Source organism: Lithobates pipiens, unplaced genomic scaffold, assembly GCF_037356315.1.
Source record: "Lithobates pipiens isolate NorthernLeopardFrog02 unplaced genomic scaffold, aLitPip1_a1.2 Scaffold_16, whole genome shotgun sequence".
NCBI lineage: Eukaryota > Metazoa > Chordata > Amphibia > Anura > Ranidae > Lithobates > Lithobates pipiens.
The window spans coordinates 548493515-548506600 of record NW_027507748.1 but is presented as its reverse complement, the minus strand read 5'-3'; the positions used below and the strand labels follow the sequence as shown (position 1 = coordinate 548506600).

Genomic DNA, 13086 nt, shown 5'->3' with positions numbered 1-13086 from the left:
ACTCAAATGTTGTTCTCAACAGATTTCCTTTCTCCTGATTTCAACTCGATAGTTTCTCTTATGCAACGAAAGGCACAACAAGAAGATATAGATGCCTGGGTTCATGCAGGTTTGACACGTAATCCGGATGGATTATGGTCAAACAAGGAGGGAACCATAGGGATCCCAGAAGCTGCTGCTCCTTTGATCCTGTCATATCTTCATGGTCCTGGGCACATAGGGAAAAAGCCCCTTTTGCAACTGTATAACCAAAGCTTTTGCACACAGAAAGCACATTCTCTGGTTAGTCAGCTAGTGGACTCATGTCTCACCTGTGCACAAAACAATGTTCAAGGTCCGAAATATGGGTTACACGGGCATCTCCCACCCCCTTTGGGTCCCCTGCAAGATATTCAGATAGATTTCACGCATATGCCAAAACAAAAGGGCAATATAAAATTTCTTTGCGTTATCGTGGACAAATTTTCATCTTGGCCAGAAATTATTCCAGTGACGGGTGAAACTGCAGGGATAGCCACCAGGTGCATAATCAATCATTGGATCAGTAGATTTGGTTTACCTGCTACCATATACTCTGACCAAGGGCCAGCTTTCACAGCAAAACTCACCCAGGGGTTAGTAAAAATCCTGGGGATACAATGGAAACTTCACATTCCATACCATCCCCAGAGTGCAGGAGTAGTGGAAAGGATGAACAGGAACATTAAGGACAAGCTAAAGAAGGCCACACAGGGTACTATGAAGAACTGGCTTCATTTCTTGCCAGGGGTAATTTTCCAGATAAGGACCACCCCTCATGCCAGGACAGGTCTCTCACCTTTTGAAATCCTAATGGGTAGGCCAGCACAAAAAGCCCCTAAAATAGGTGAGGAGTCTAACCTATATTCCTTACAGGAAGAGCATGTGAGACATCTGGTAAGTAGCCTTACTGAAAACTATGATAGAGTTGCTGTCACTTTCTTCCCTATTTCCTCAGAGCCGACGCACCCCTTCATACCAGGAGACAAAGTGTTGATCAAGCAACTTGCAGTCCGCAAGCAACCGGGTCCCGTCTTCCAAGGTCCATTTGAAGTCCTCAAGGTCTCCAGGACAGCGATTCTGACCGAGCAAGGCCCGCAATGGATCCACGCATCAAGGATAAAGAAAGCGCCACAGCAGCAGGAACCAGAGATGGACCCAAAGCCAGGACCAAACGGATCCGGAGAGACACTGACCCAACCACCCCCTGCCATTCCCCCCCACTCCCTCCTTTCCGAAGAGACTCTGAACCCATCACTCCCTGCCCCAGACCCCCTTTCCCTCGGATCCGAAGAGACACTGATCCCATCACTCCCTGCCCCAGATCCCCTCTGACCCACAGGCAAGCTGTCTCCCTACTAGGAACCCCCAAGCCCCAATTCACAAAGCTCAGGAGGTGCAATGTTAAAGTTATTCTTATTTTGTCAATTGCATTAACCATGAAGGTATTCTTATTAACTGTTTTTGGGTGCTGGCTTACATCTTCATGCGGAATGAGTAGGAATAACAGTATAGAGATTAGGGAGAGAGTAACAAGAGCAACACCCACAAGAGTGATGTATGATCATCCTTGCTGTATACAGACAGAATATACAATGTCTAGAGCCCAAGCTGCAGTAGTAACTGAGTATCGCTTTCAGAGGAGGGATGGGATATGTAATATAACAGCCTTCGTACTGTCAGGAACATATGAAGGAGAGAACAAAACCTGGTGTATGAATCCTGATAGTTTAGTAACAAAAAAAATTGTGAGCAAACTTAAAAAACAGAAAATGGAAGCCAGGGGTATTGATATTACTATACAACATAGAAGGTCCCACAGGCAATCTGAATACCCTTTGTCAGAATCACACCTAAAATTATTGTCTTTTCGAGAGGCAAGGAGAGAGATCCTAAAACCAAATTTGAACAGCAATAATAATGGAGCTCAATTAGACCCAGAGACCTATTCAGTCCCCGATACCATCCCACATCACTTCATAATGATGCATGCTTTCGCAAGGATGCAGAATCATTCTGAATGTTGGGTATGTTCTCATATGGGCACGGGCCGACATTCAGTTCCCATGGTTGGAAGGCCCATCACCCTAGAACAGCTGCTAGATATCACCCAGCAGGTCCCTTTGGCCAATACAACCACAATTAATAAGCCCCTGTTATTCACTGGATATACCAGGAAACCCCAATTCTGCTTCTTAAATGGAGCAGGGAGAGATCTCTATAATGCTCAGTTCTGTAGAGATGCTTTGGTGAATTTCACCATGTTAGATTTGCCCCTAGCTTTAAATGGTACAATAGAAGTAGAAGGACTACTTACACATAATATCCCTAACCAAGATGATCGAATATCCAATATGTCCCTTTATAATATATCCAAATGTGCCAGAGGGTATAACTTATCCCGAGCACTTGAATGGCTGCAAGACACACATATGAAAAACCCTTGGATGGGGGAAGAGGAGAATGATACCCCCTCCTTGGGAGATTGGCTGTGTCTTGTAGGACTCCGATCCAAACGAAGTTTCCCCAAAATAGTACCAGCACCTCATATCCCACATGGGTGGATGGTTTGTTGTGGCTTATGGTGCCACACCACTATTCCCTACCCCATGGACAGGAAAACAGCTGGTTGGTGTACCCTTGTAGAAATGATACCCTTCATGGGAACCACAACAGGAGATTCTCCTGTCGCAATGGTACCAGCGCATGGCCACTTAGAGTTCGGGAGGCACAAGAGGGAAATTACTACCTGGTGGGATAAGGTATTTGCATCATTTGGTGGAGCAGGTATATACAATGCTCTCGCCAAGGTGGATGAATTCGGGATGTTAGTGGATTCTTGGATGAATAAAACTGCCATAGACATAGGATTGCTAACTGAGAAAGATTTTGTTTGAGCAAGAAATCATTAAACAGAGACAGGAGAGAATCATGATGATCCTCACTGGGCTCTGTGATGTTACAGGGGACAGAAGCCTGTGTTGCACATATATGAATAATCTAACACGGCCTTCAGAGGACCTGCAAATAACGGATTATTATGAAATAATAAAGGGACACAATGATGAGAGGGCAAAATTGCAGGACCGAATGAGATGTCTGGGAGACTCCTGGAATCCATTCTCTGGAGTGGGAGGTTGGTTTGGTTCATTCTGGGATAGTATCATGAATTTCTTTAAGAAAGTAGGAATGATCCTCATCATCATACTTATCCTGGGAATTGCAATCTATGCTACCATTAAGATTATATTTTGTCTGATGGGCAAGGCTACCAAGATCAAACTTTCCACCTCAGAGCCAGACACAGAGCCAGACACAGTCAAGGCCATGTTGTACTCAGGACATAGGTGGTACTGAGAATGATCAATAAAGGACTTCGTCCTTCATGATCAAAGGAGGGATTGTAAGGGTAGGGAGAGTCACCCTTTAAGCTTATGCTAGGAATACATATTAAGAGCTTCAAGAGTTAAAAGCATATTACTTATAATTGTTCACGGTGGCACTTGTTTTTGCAGATCTGCAGATGTCTGCAAAAACAGGATGTGTCTGTGGTTAGAAATTTTATAGGAAGTGATAAGTTCATAAGGTGATTTTATATGTGTTAAAATAAATAATCTTAAGGTCATATATAAAAATATATGTCTGTATGTCTGGAAACCTTATATCAGAATTCCCCTAAAAAAAACCCGCTAGACTGTATGACGCACTAGACGCACTAGAATGTCAACGCTATTTGATTGGTGAATGCTTGTCTAAATCTCATTGGCTTGTAATACAATGTAATACAATGTTTTGAACCATAAAAGACTGATAACAGGAAATTAAAAGTGTGCATATTCAGAATCAACCAGAGTGTGTGTCTGGTTCCTTTTTGAATAACCACCCCGATCGATTGAAGAGAGTGTTTCCAGTGAAAGTTCCAGCCCGGGCCAAGAAGTCAGATAATTCAGGGGCGCTCCTCACAGTTATCAATGTTACTCTTCCTAATCCTAACCTAAGTTATACCAATTACGAATAATTCTTTATGAACCGCACAATTTATCCAGAAATGGCTTACTTTATTGCATATAAGCATTGAAAGTTGCTCAAGACAACCATATAAATCAACTTTATACCAATAAAAACAATTGAAGTTAAAAGTCAGCAGCTACAGTGTTTTTAGCTGCTGACTTTGAAAAAACAAAACAAAAAAAAAAAACATTTTTTCAGGGTGGAACTACACTTTAAGCCCTTGTACACACGGTTGGAGATTCCGACAACCAAATTCGTCGGATTTTGTCCATCGGATTTTGTCCGAAACTGTTGCAGACACACAGTCGGACAAAGTTGTCGGAAAAACCCGCCGTGATGACGTTATTTTGTTACGACGAGACTACGTTCACGCTAGTAGCCAATAGCTTTGGTGTAGGAATTTGATCTGAGCATGCGTGGCACTTTGTCCGATCGGAATTCTCTACACATGATCGGAGTATGTCCGATCGGAGCATTTTGTCGGAAAATTTTAGCAAAAAGTTGGAAAACTTGGTCCGTCAGATACTCCGATGGAAACAGTCCGATGTAGACCACACACAGTCGGAATATCCGACAAAACGATCGGACACATGTGTGTGTACAAGGGCTAAGTCTTAGCTAAGGCTCTATCTTTAGCTAGTAGGGCTATTATTTTACTAAGCAATTGTTTTGATGTTTTTTGCTTTTTTCGAGCCAGGGTATGTATTTCCTACTTTTGAAAATCAATAAACAGAATTTACAAAAAAATGAACGCAATAGAGTAAAAAATAAAATAATAATCCATTTTTTTTTTTTAAAGTGCCCCGTCCTCCTGTGCTTGCGTGCAAAGGCGACTGCATGTTTTTGTCCCGCACGCATGCAAACAGCGCTCGTCCCACACGTGTGGAATCACTGCCAATGTCAGATCATGGGCAATAATTCTAGCACCAGACCTCCTCTGTAAATCTAAAGTGGTAACCTGTAAAAGCTTTTAAAGTGCCGCCTATGGATAGTAAAATTTATGTCATTTGTTGCCACTGCAAGGGTGTGCGCAATTTTAAAGAATGACATGTTTGGTATCTATTTACTCTATGTTTGAAAAACCACTGCACAAATACAGTGTGACATAAAAAATTGCAAAACCCACCAATTTATTCTCTAGGGCCTCTGTATTAAAAAAAATATACATGTCCCTTCCTTGCCTCTCTGACGGTCCCATTCTTTTTTTTCCCTTTTTCCCTTCCTCTTATTACCCCCTTCCCTTCTTTCCCCCTTTCCTCTTTTCTTGTCTCTAAGCTCTGTTTTTATGCTGCAGGCTGTTACTGCAGGGTTATACGTGTCATTAGCATTGTATATTATCGTGAGACATTCTATCTTTTTGCATGTCTATGTACTGTTAACCTTGCGAGTTTGCTAATAAAAACTGTTAATTAAAAAAAAAAAAAATATATATACATGTTTGGGGGTTTTTCTAGCAAAAAATACTAAATTGTGACATGTGAACAAAAAATGCCAGAAAAGGCCTGGACTGGAAGTAGTTGAAGGATAAGTTCACCGTTTTTATCCTGTTACACACATATTCAGGGTGTAACATGTTACAGATGCAGCAGCCCCCCTCAATCCCCCATATTGACAGCAAGCGGAAGATCTCCCCCCCGCTTGCTGTCAAAAAATTAAAAATAAAACACGGCGGCGTGGGGCGCCTCCCACCCAGCTTCACCGTTCATTCACATTCTATCAAGAATGTGAAAACGACCTACTTTGCAGCTGTCGGCTTGTAGTTCTTGATGAACTACCATCGCACTGTTGAGCGCGCTAGGTAGTTCATTTGGTGTTCCTGTCAGGGTGTAACTGCATGATGTATGAGGTATTAGCAGACAGCTTATACAGACTGTCTGCAAGAGCCCTGCATAGCACCCCTTTATGCTGATTTGCAGGCTTATCATAAAATAATAATAATAATAATAATAATAATAATAATAATAATAATAATAATAATAATAAATGCACAGTTTTTCCCACCAAAAAGATGTGCATTTATTTTTTGTTTTTGTTTTACAAAGGTGAACTTATACTTTAACTCTCTCTATTCATCATGCAGATCAATATCACTGGAAATAAAAGTAAGGGTAAATGTAGAATTCTGAGTTGCCACCAGAACAGGAAATAGGGGAAATCTTTAAATGGGGATCTCTGTTCTGGTGATAGCTGTCTAAGAGAAGATTGACCTCACTCTGGGAATTTGCTCTCACTGCCTGTTGTGTCTACAAATAAAATGTGAATGGAAATGGGACAGATGGCAAAAAGAGGGTTTTAACCATTACCTACTCTATCCAAATGTGAAATAAACATTTTTGCTTTATAATCACCTCAAAGTGTAAGGTGCACTTTTTAACTTGTACCTGTAGGTACAATAAATATCTCCTAAACGTGCATGGCTTAGGAGATATTCACACAGGTTGTAGCCAGTGAAGTCACCGACGCATGTGCCCTGAAGAGACGGCAAACCTGTGCCATACCTTCAGATCTCCATGACAGGGCTACGACGTGCATGCATGGGAGTGATGTCACAACCCCAGCCGTTCATACAGCCGGAGCCTGTGAACCCGGAAGGAAGGCCAGGTGAGAATGGAAGCGCCGGGGAACCGGGACAGAGCTGCGCTGGAGGTTCCATGTGCAGGTTAATCTGTTATAATGTGTCAGGATGCGGTGCATATTAGTACATTATGACTTAAACCTGCAGAGGGCCCGATTTTTTTTTCTCGCTTGGTTTAATACCACGTTAATGTAATCACAGTAATGTACTGTTCCCCATATTTCCTCAACAGTGGGTGCATTATTTTTGTAGAACCAGACCCTGAAACTCACCTTGGATGTTGTATTCTTCTTACTATACATGTCAGTTCTTAGGCCAAAATTTTGCAGGTCACTTGGTTTTTCTTTACCTTTGTCTGGAAAACTGAGCATCTGCTGCGAGGCTGAGGTCTATTAGGAGAACATAAAAGAAAAACAAATACGTGTGACCATTAAAAAAGGAAAGATGAAATAGTAAATTGTGAAAAAAGCTTTATTAGAAACTTGGATAAAGGCTTAAATACTGAAAAAATATCTAAGCTGAGAAGCAATCACCTGAATGTAAATCGTTTCCTGTAATATAACTGCAATAGTCCAGTAAATGGTTAAACATCATAAATGGAAAACTGCTCATTTTATTTAAAAACAGCTGACATCTCAGAGTAGTGGCTGTACTTATGTGATGTATGGCTGAGGCGCCCTGAGGCGATTTAGTTCGCAAATGTACTACTATACAAGTTATTCATTCATTATGGCAGTTGATTCCCTGTAAAGCACCTTAGTTACAGGCAATAAATGGAAACAAGAGTACCTGTGGTGTTTTGGGCTGCAGTGGTACCAGTCCTGATGGTGTGTCAGCTAAGACATGAAAATGCGAAGTGGGAGGTGGTCCCATTGGTGTAGGACGACTCTCGGCATCCACTTGATAATTAATTAATCCCCACTGTTCCAAGAAGGCATGGACCCTGTATGAAACAGTCAAAAAAAAAATCAAACGAAACATCCATCACTTGTGAAGAACTCTCAAACTGTTCTGCCAGGAATTATCACAACGGGGGTCACCCTTTTCATTTTCATAGGAAGACATTGTCATACGAACCTCATTATAGCGCAAACATCCCCTGCCAGGTTGCGCCGGCATGCTGTTGAAGTGAGGTATTCCTGAGGATTCAGCCGATACGTGTCAATCATGAAATTTCGATATGCCAAATAGCTAAAGAATGGAAATAATTTTCATCATTTTGTTGCACTGATTACTTAGCATGCATTTTATATTTTAAAAAACTGGAAGGAGGCAAAATAGGTAAAAATTACTGAATGTGTGTGTGTGTCACCTGTGTTGGCACCTCAGCTAGTAATAGTGAACCACTTTTCAACACGAATTAATAACCACTTGCCAAACTTAATACATATATATATAATAATAGATCAGCACACCCCCCCCCCCCCCCCCCGTCAGAGGAGCAGCCAATTGGCTCTCCTCTACTCGCGTCTGACAGACGCGAGTGAGGAAAAGCCAATCAACGGCTCTTCCTATTTACACTGTGATCAGCCGTGATTGGACACGGCTGATCATGTGGTAGAGAGTCTCCGTCAAAGGTGCTTTACCGAGATCGTAGTTGCCGTGCGTCAGTCTGACACACCGCTCTCTATTTTTCGGTCGGAAAAAGTTCCTATCGGAAATTCTGATCGTCTGTAGAAATTCAGACGCGCAAAATTCCTACGCATGCTTGGAAACAATTCGACGCATGCTCGGAAGCACTGAACTTAATTATCTCGGGTCGTCGTAGTGTTGTACGTCACCACGTTCTTGGCGGCCGAAAGTTCAGAGAACTTGTGTGACCATGTGTATGCAAGCCAAGCTTGAGCAGAATTCCATCGGAAAAACCATCCAAGTTTTTTCCGACAGAAAATCGGCTCGTGTATACGGGGCATTAGGAGGCACACTAGACCTACTTGCAATAAATACATTATATAGTAGGTGAGGCTGAAAAAAGTCCATCAAGTCCAAGCTATGTGTGAGATTATATGTCAGTATTACATTGTATATGCCTGTATGTTGCGGTCGTTTAGGTGCTTATCTAATAGTTTTTTTAAACTATCGATGCACCCCACTGAAACTACCACCTGTGGAAGGGAATTCCACATCCTTGCCGCTCTTACAGTAAAGAAACCTCTACGTAGTTTAAGGTTAAACCTCTTTTTGGTCTAATTTTAATGAGTGGCCACGTGTCTTCTTAACCACTTAACCCCCGGACCATTTGGCTGCCCAAAGACCAGAGCACTTTTTTCAATTTGGCACTGCTTAGCTTTAACTGACAATTGCAAGGTCGTGCGACGTGGCTTACAAACAAAATTGACGTCCTTTTTTTCCCACAAATAGAGCTTTCTTTTGGTGGTATTTGATCACCTTTGCGGTTTTTATTTTTTGCGCTATAAACAAAAAATAGCGACAATTTTGAAAAAAACAAATTTTTTACTTTTTGCTATAATAAATATAAAAAAAAAATTTCCACAGTTTAGGCAGATATGTATTCTTCTACATATTTTTGGAAAAAAATAATAATTGCAATAAGCGTTTAGTTTGCGCAAAAGTTATAGTGTCTACAAAATAGGGGATATTTTTTATGGCATTTTTATTTTTTTACTAGTAATGGTGGCGATCAGCGATTTTTATCATGACTGCGACATTGGACACTTTTGGTGTGATTTTGGGACCATTCACATTTATACAGAGATCAGTGCAATTAAAAATGGCGCCCGAAAAAAGCTTCTTAAAGGGCAACGTACAGGTACATTAATCTGCCTCTATGTGCCCTTCTACCAACATATATCGGCGTGAGCAAGTCAGCAAGTGGTTTAACTCCCTTCAGTGAAAACATTTTATCCCTATTGTGGGGTCACCAGTATGGTATTTGTAAATTGAAATCATATCCCCTCTCAAACGTCTCTTCTGCAGAAAGAATAAGTTCAGTGCTTGCAATCTTCCTTCATAATTAATGTCCTCCAGACCCTTTATTAGCTTTGTTGCCCTTCTTTGTATTCGTTTAATTTCCAGTACATCCTTCCTGAGGACTGGTGCCCAGAACTGGACAGCATACTCTAGGTGAGGCCAGAGCAGTCTTGTAGAATGGGAGAATTATCGCTTTATCCCTGGAGTTAATCCCTTTTTTAATGCATGCCAATATTCTGTTTGCTTTGTTAGCAGCAGCTTGGCATTAGGATGCCATTGCTGAGCCTATCATCTACTAGGATCCCCAGGTCTTTTTCCATCCTAGATTCCCCCAGAAGTTCTCCCCCTAGTGTATAGATTTCATTCATATTTTTGCCACCCAAATGCATTTTACTACATTGAACCGCGTTTGCCATGTAGTTGCCCACCCCATTAATTTGTTCAGATCTTCTCGCAAAGGATTTCACATCCTGAGGAGAAGTTATTGCCCTGCTTAGCTTAGTATAGTCCGCAAATACAGAGATTGAACTGTTTACCCCATCCTCCAGGTCATTTATGAACAAATTAAATAGGATTGGCCCCAGCACAGAACCCTGTGGGGCCCCACTACGCATACATTATAGTAGATAACCCCAGACAGATGGCTTGCTGATGACATCAGCATCTGCTAGTATCACAGTGTGAAGCAGTCACTATTTGTAATGAGTCATATAGGCCCTTAACATGGATCCTAGAGTCTGTGTGTCTAGGGGAGGCATGGATTTGAATCCAAAGTAACATTACCCCAAGGATCCCCAGGCATATGCCTCACAAAGAGTAGCGCTCCCTTAAAAGCCAGTGCCCATAGTCAGTATGCAAGAGGCTAGCATTCAGACCCCTCCAAAGGTCTCTGTGAGTATCACAGGGGTTCTAAGTAATTTTCCAGCAAACAATATTGATAACTAGGGATGAGCTCCAGCATGTTTGCACACTCCATGTGCAGAGCCCGCCATGAAGTCGGTGCGGTGCAGTGCTGCGCTAATCACAGACAGTGAGACATTTCCCGATCTCTGCAGCCACGCATCGGGGCAATGTCTCACTGCCTGTGATTAGCGTAGCGCTGCGCCGACTTCCTGGTGGGCTCTGCTCGTGGAGCTCATCCTTATTGATGACTTGTAAACAAAAAGAGCCAGAAAAAGCCTGGAAAGCAAGTGGTTAATAAAAAGTCAATAATGTAATCAGGGATTTGAATACAGAGACTCTGACAAACTGTAAAGTAACTACTGGGTTTGGATCAAGTTATTTCACACATTTATCAGCAATATATTGAACAGCTTTCTACCACACATAAGGCAACACATAGAGGCATCCACACCAGTCCCCACTATGGTCCAGCAGCTAACAAATGTGGCTTAGAAGCTATAAATTACAAGCTATTTGATGTAGAGACCATGACCTTACAACTATAAGCAAAAGTGTGAATCGCTTAGCCATAATCCTGATGCTAATGGAAAGATTATGTTATTTGTCATGTGGAGCATACCCTTATATATCATCATAGGGCAACTGTTAAGACCTACAAGGAAACAAGTCTGGCTAAATAACTACAATTTTCATTAGAATAAACAGTATTCATATGTTAGCTAATACTTACATCTCAGGGGTTTTGGACTTGTTCTTTCCATTAAAAAACTCAGGCAGTGCTCGGCGCTCAATTGCATGTACACTGCAAGAAGAATTCAAAGATCACAACAGATGAACAACGATTTGAAGTAACATCAATTAGTTAGGTAACAAGGGAGATGACTGTAATACGTACCTATTATAGTCAAACCAGGCCGCATAGCTGGGAATAATAATATGATGCGTTTGTTCAGTTACGTTGTCTTCATGAAGGTCAGAGGTCTTCACTTGTTCACTTTTGATCCCAGAAGAGTTCTCATCTTCTTCCTAAGAGGACCAAAGATCTATTAGCTGTATTAAATATTCAGGGGGAAACTCTCTATAGTTGTAATTTGTTTATAGCAATATGCATTTATCTATAAATTAAAAGCAGACAGGACAGGCCCAGGAATTACATACAGCTTCACAAGCACTTGAATACTGTATCCACAAAAGACTAGTGGACTGAAATGTTGTAGTGTTACAACAGAGAAAGAGTACTTAAGTGTTCAGAGATGGTCCCTAGACTGACATAAACAGTAAAAAAGGAGTCCAGCAGCAAATCCCCAAATTATCATCATATTTCTTCCTATTATACCAGTATAGACATATGGTCAAGAAACAGATCTAAAGAAATGTGGTACTCACACTCCCCCAATGTGGGTAGGGGTTTTCCTTTGTTTTTGTTTTTTGTTTTAGTTTGCCCGTGCCTAGTTTGGTTTATTTTTCCCCATTATTGCGGAAAGTTCCGCTCCCCTTGCCCACCTCAGCCCGCTGGTTCAGTCACTCCGCATTGACCCCTGGCCTTAGGGTCACAGTTAGCCTATAATCTATATCTTATAGCATTTTATTTTGTGTTTTTGAGTGAACTTCTGTATTATGTTTCATGTTTATATCCCCTCTGTGGGAATTTGTCATCTGGTTTCCCTTTACATTTCAATAAAGAAAAACATTGTACCAGAACAAAATACCATGTACAAGCATATTTCTGGTTTTGCCAGTTGGCATTCACTTATCTATTTCACTTAGCAAAGGTTGAATTTGAAATATACATCAAGACTTGCATTAAATTAATTTTGTATCCTTAACATGCAAATAGCCTAGCACATGAACCCATCTGTTGAAGCTTATGCTCTTCTGTCCATTTAAATTCATATAGACATACCAAAGACACCTTAAAACCAAGTGGTTCCCACTGACAATTTGTTTTTAAGTCTGACAGTACAAGAAAAAATGTCCTTTTGAGGAACAAGCAGTCAACACCCTGGGTACTAGTTGCTGGATACTAGTTTTGTGACACTGCTGTATGATCAAACAGCTGAACAGAAACACAACTACTTTAGCAGGTAAAACTCATGCACATATATGTATTTCATTAAACTGTTTGCCCAAAATTCAGGTTTAACCACTTAAGGAACGAGCCTATTTTTGAGATGCGTTGTTAACAAGTTAAAAACAGTTTATTTGCTAGAAAATTACTTAGAACCCTCAAACATTATACATTTTATTCCCTAACACCCTAGAGCAGTGGTCATCAACCCTGTCGTCAGGGCCCACTAACAGGCCATGTTTGCAAGATAACTGAAATACATCACAAGTGATATCATTAGCTCATTGGGATGGGGCACGTTTTAAAAAAAATATATATATATATATATATTTTTACTTTTATTTTTATACAGTTTTAAAAAATAAAATAAAAACTTGTGTCTCTTTTATTCCTATTACAAGGAATGTAAACAACCCTTGTAATATTAAAAAAAAGCATGACAGGACGTCTTAAATATGAGCTTTGCGGTCAAAAACACCTCAGATCTCATATTTACACTTAAACGCAATAAAAAAAAGTAATTTAAAGAAATAATTTTAGAAAATGGTCCTTTAAGAGCTATGGGCAGAAGTGGTGGCCA

At 40.9% G+C, this 13086-nt stretch overlaps 1 protein-coding gene across 7 annotated transcripts in view; it reads right to left on the bottom strand.

The window, feature by feature from the left end:
• The window catches only part of SMARCC2 (SWI/SNF related BAF chromatin remodeling complex subunit C2), a 142124-nt gene that overhangs the window by 56222 nt on the left and 72816 nt on the right, over positions 1–13086 (bottom strand). For all 7 annotated transcript variants that reach the window (XM_077483402.1, XM_077483398.1, XM_077483400.1 and 4 more), the window contains exons 14-18: positions 11334–11464; positions 11169–11240; positions 7682–7795; positions 7394–7547; positions 6877–6993 (exon numbers count right to left, since the gene is read on the bottom strand). In XM_077483402.1, the coding sequence (XP_077339528.1) occupies positions 6877–6993; positions 7394–7547; positions 7682–7795; positions 11169–11240; positions 11334–11464 (588 nt within the window). The remainder of the gene's footprint in view (positions 1–6876; positions 6994–7393; positions 7548–7681; positions 7796–11168; positions 11241–11333; positions 11465–13086) is intronic.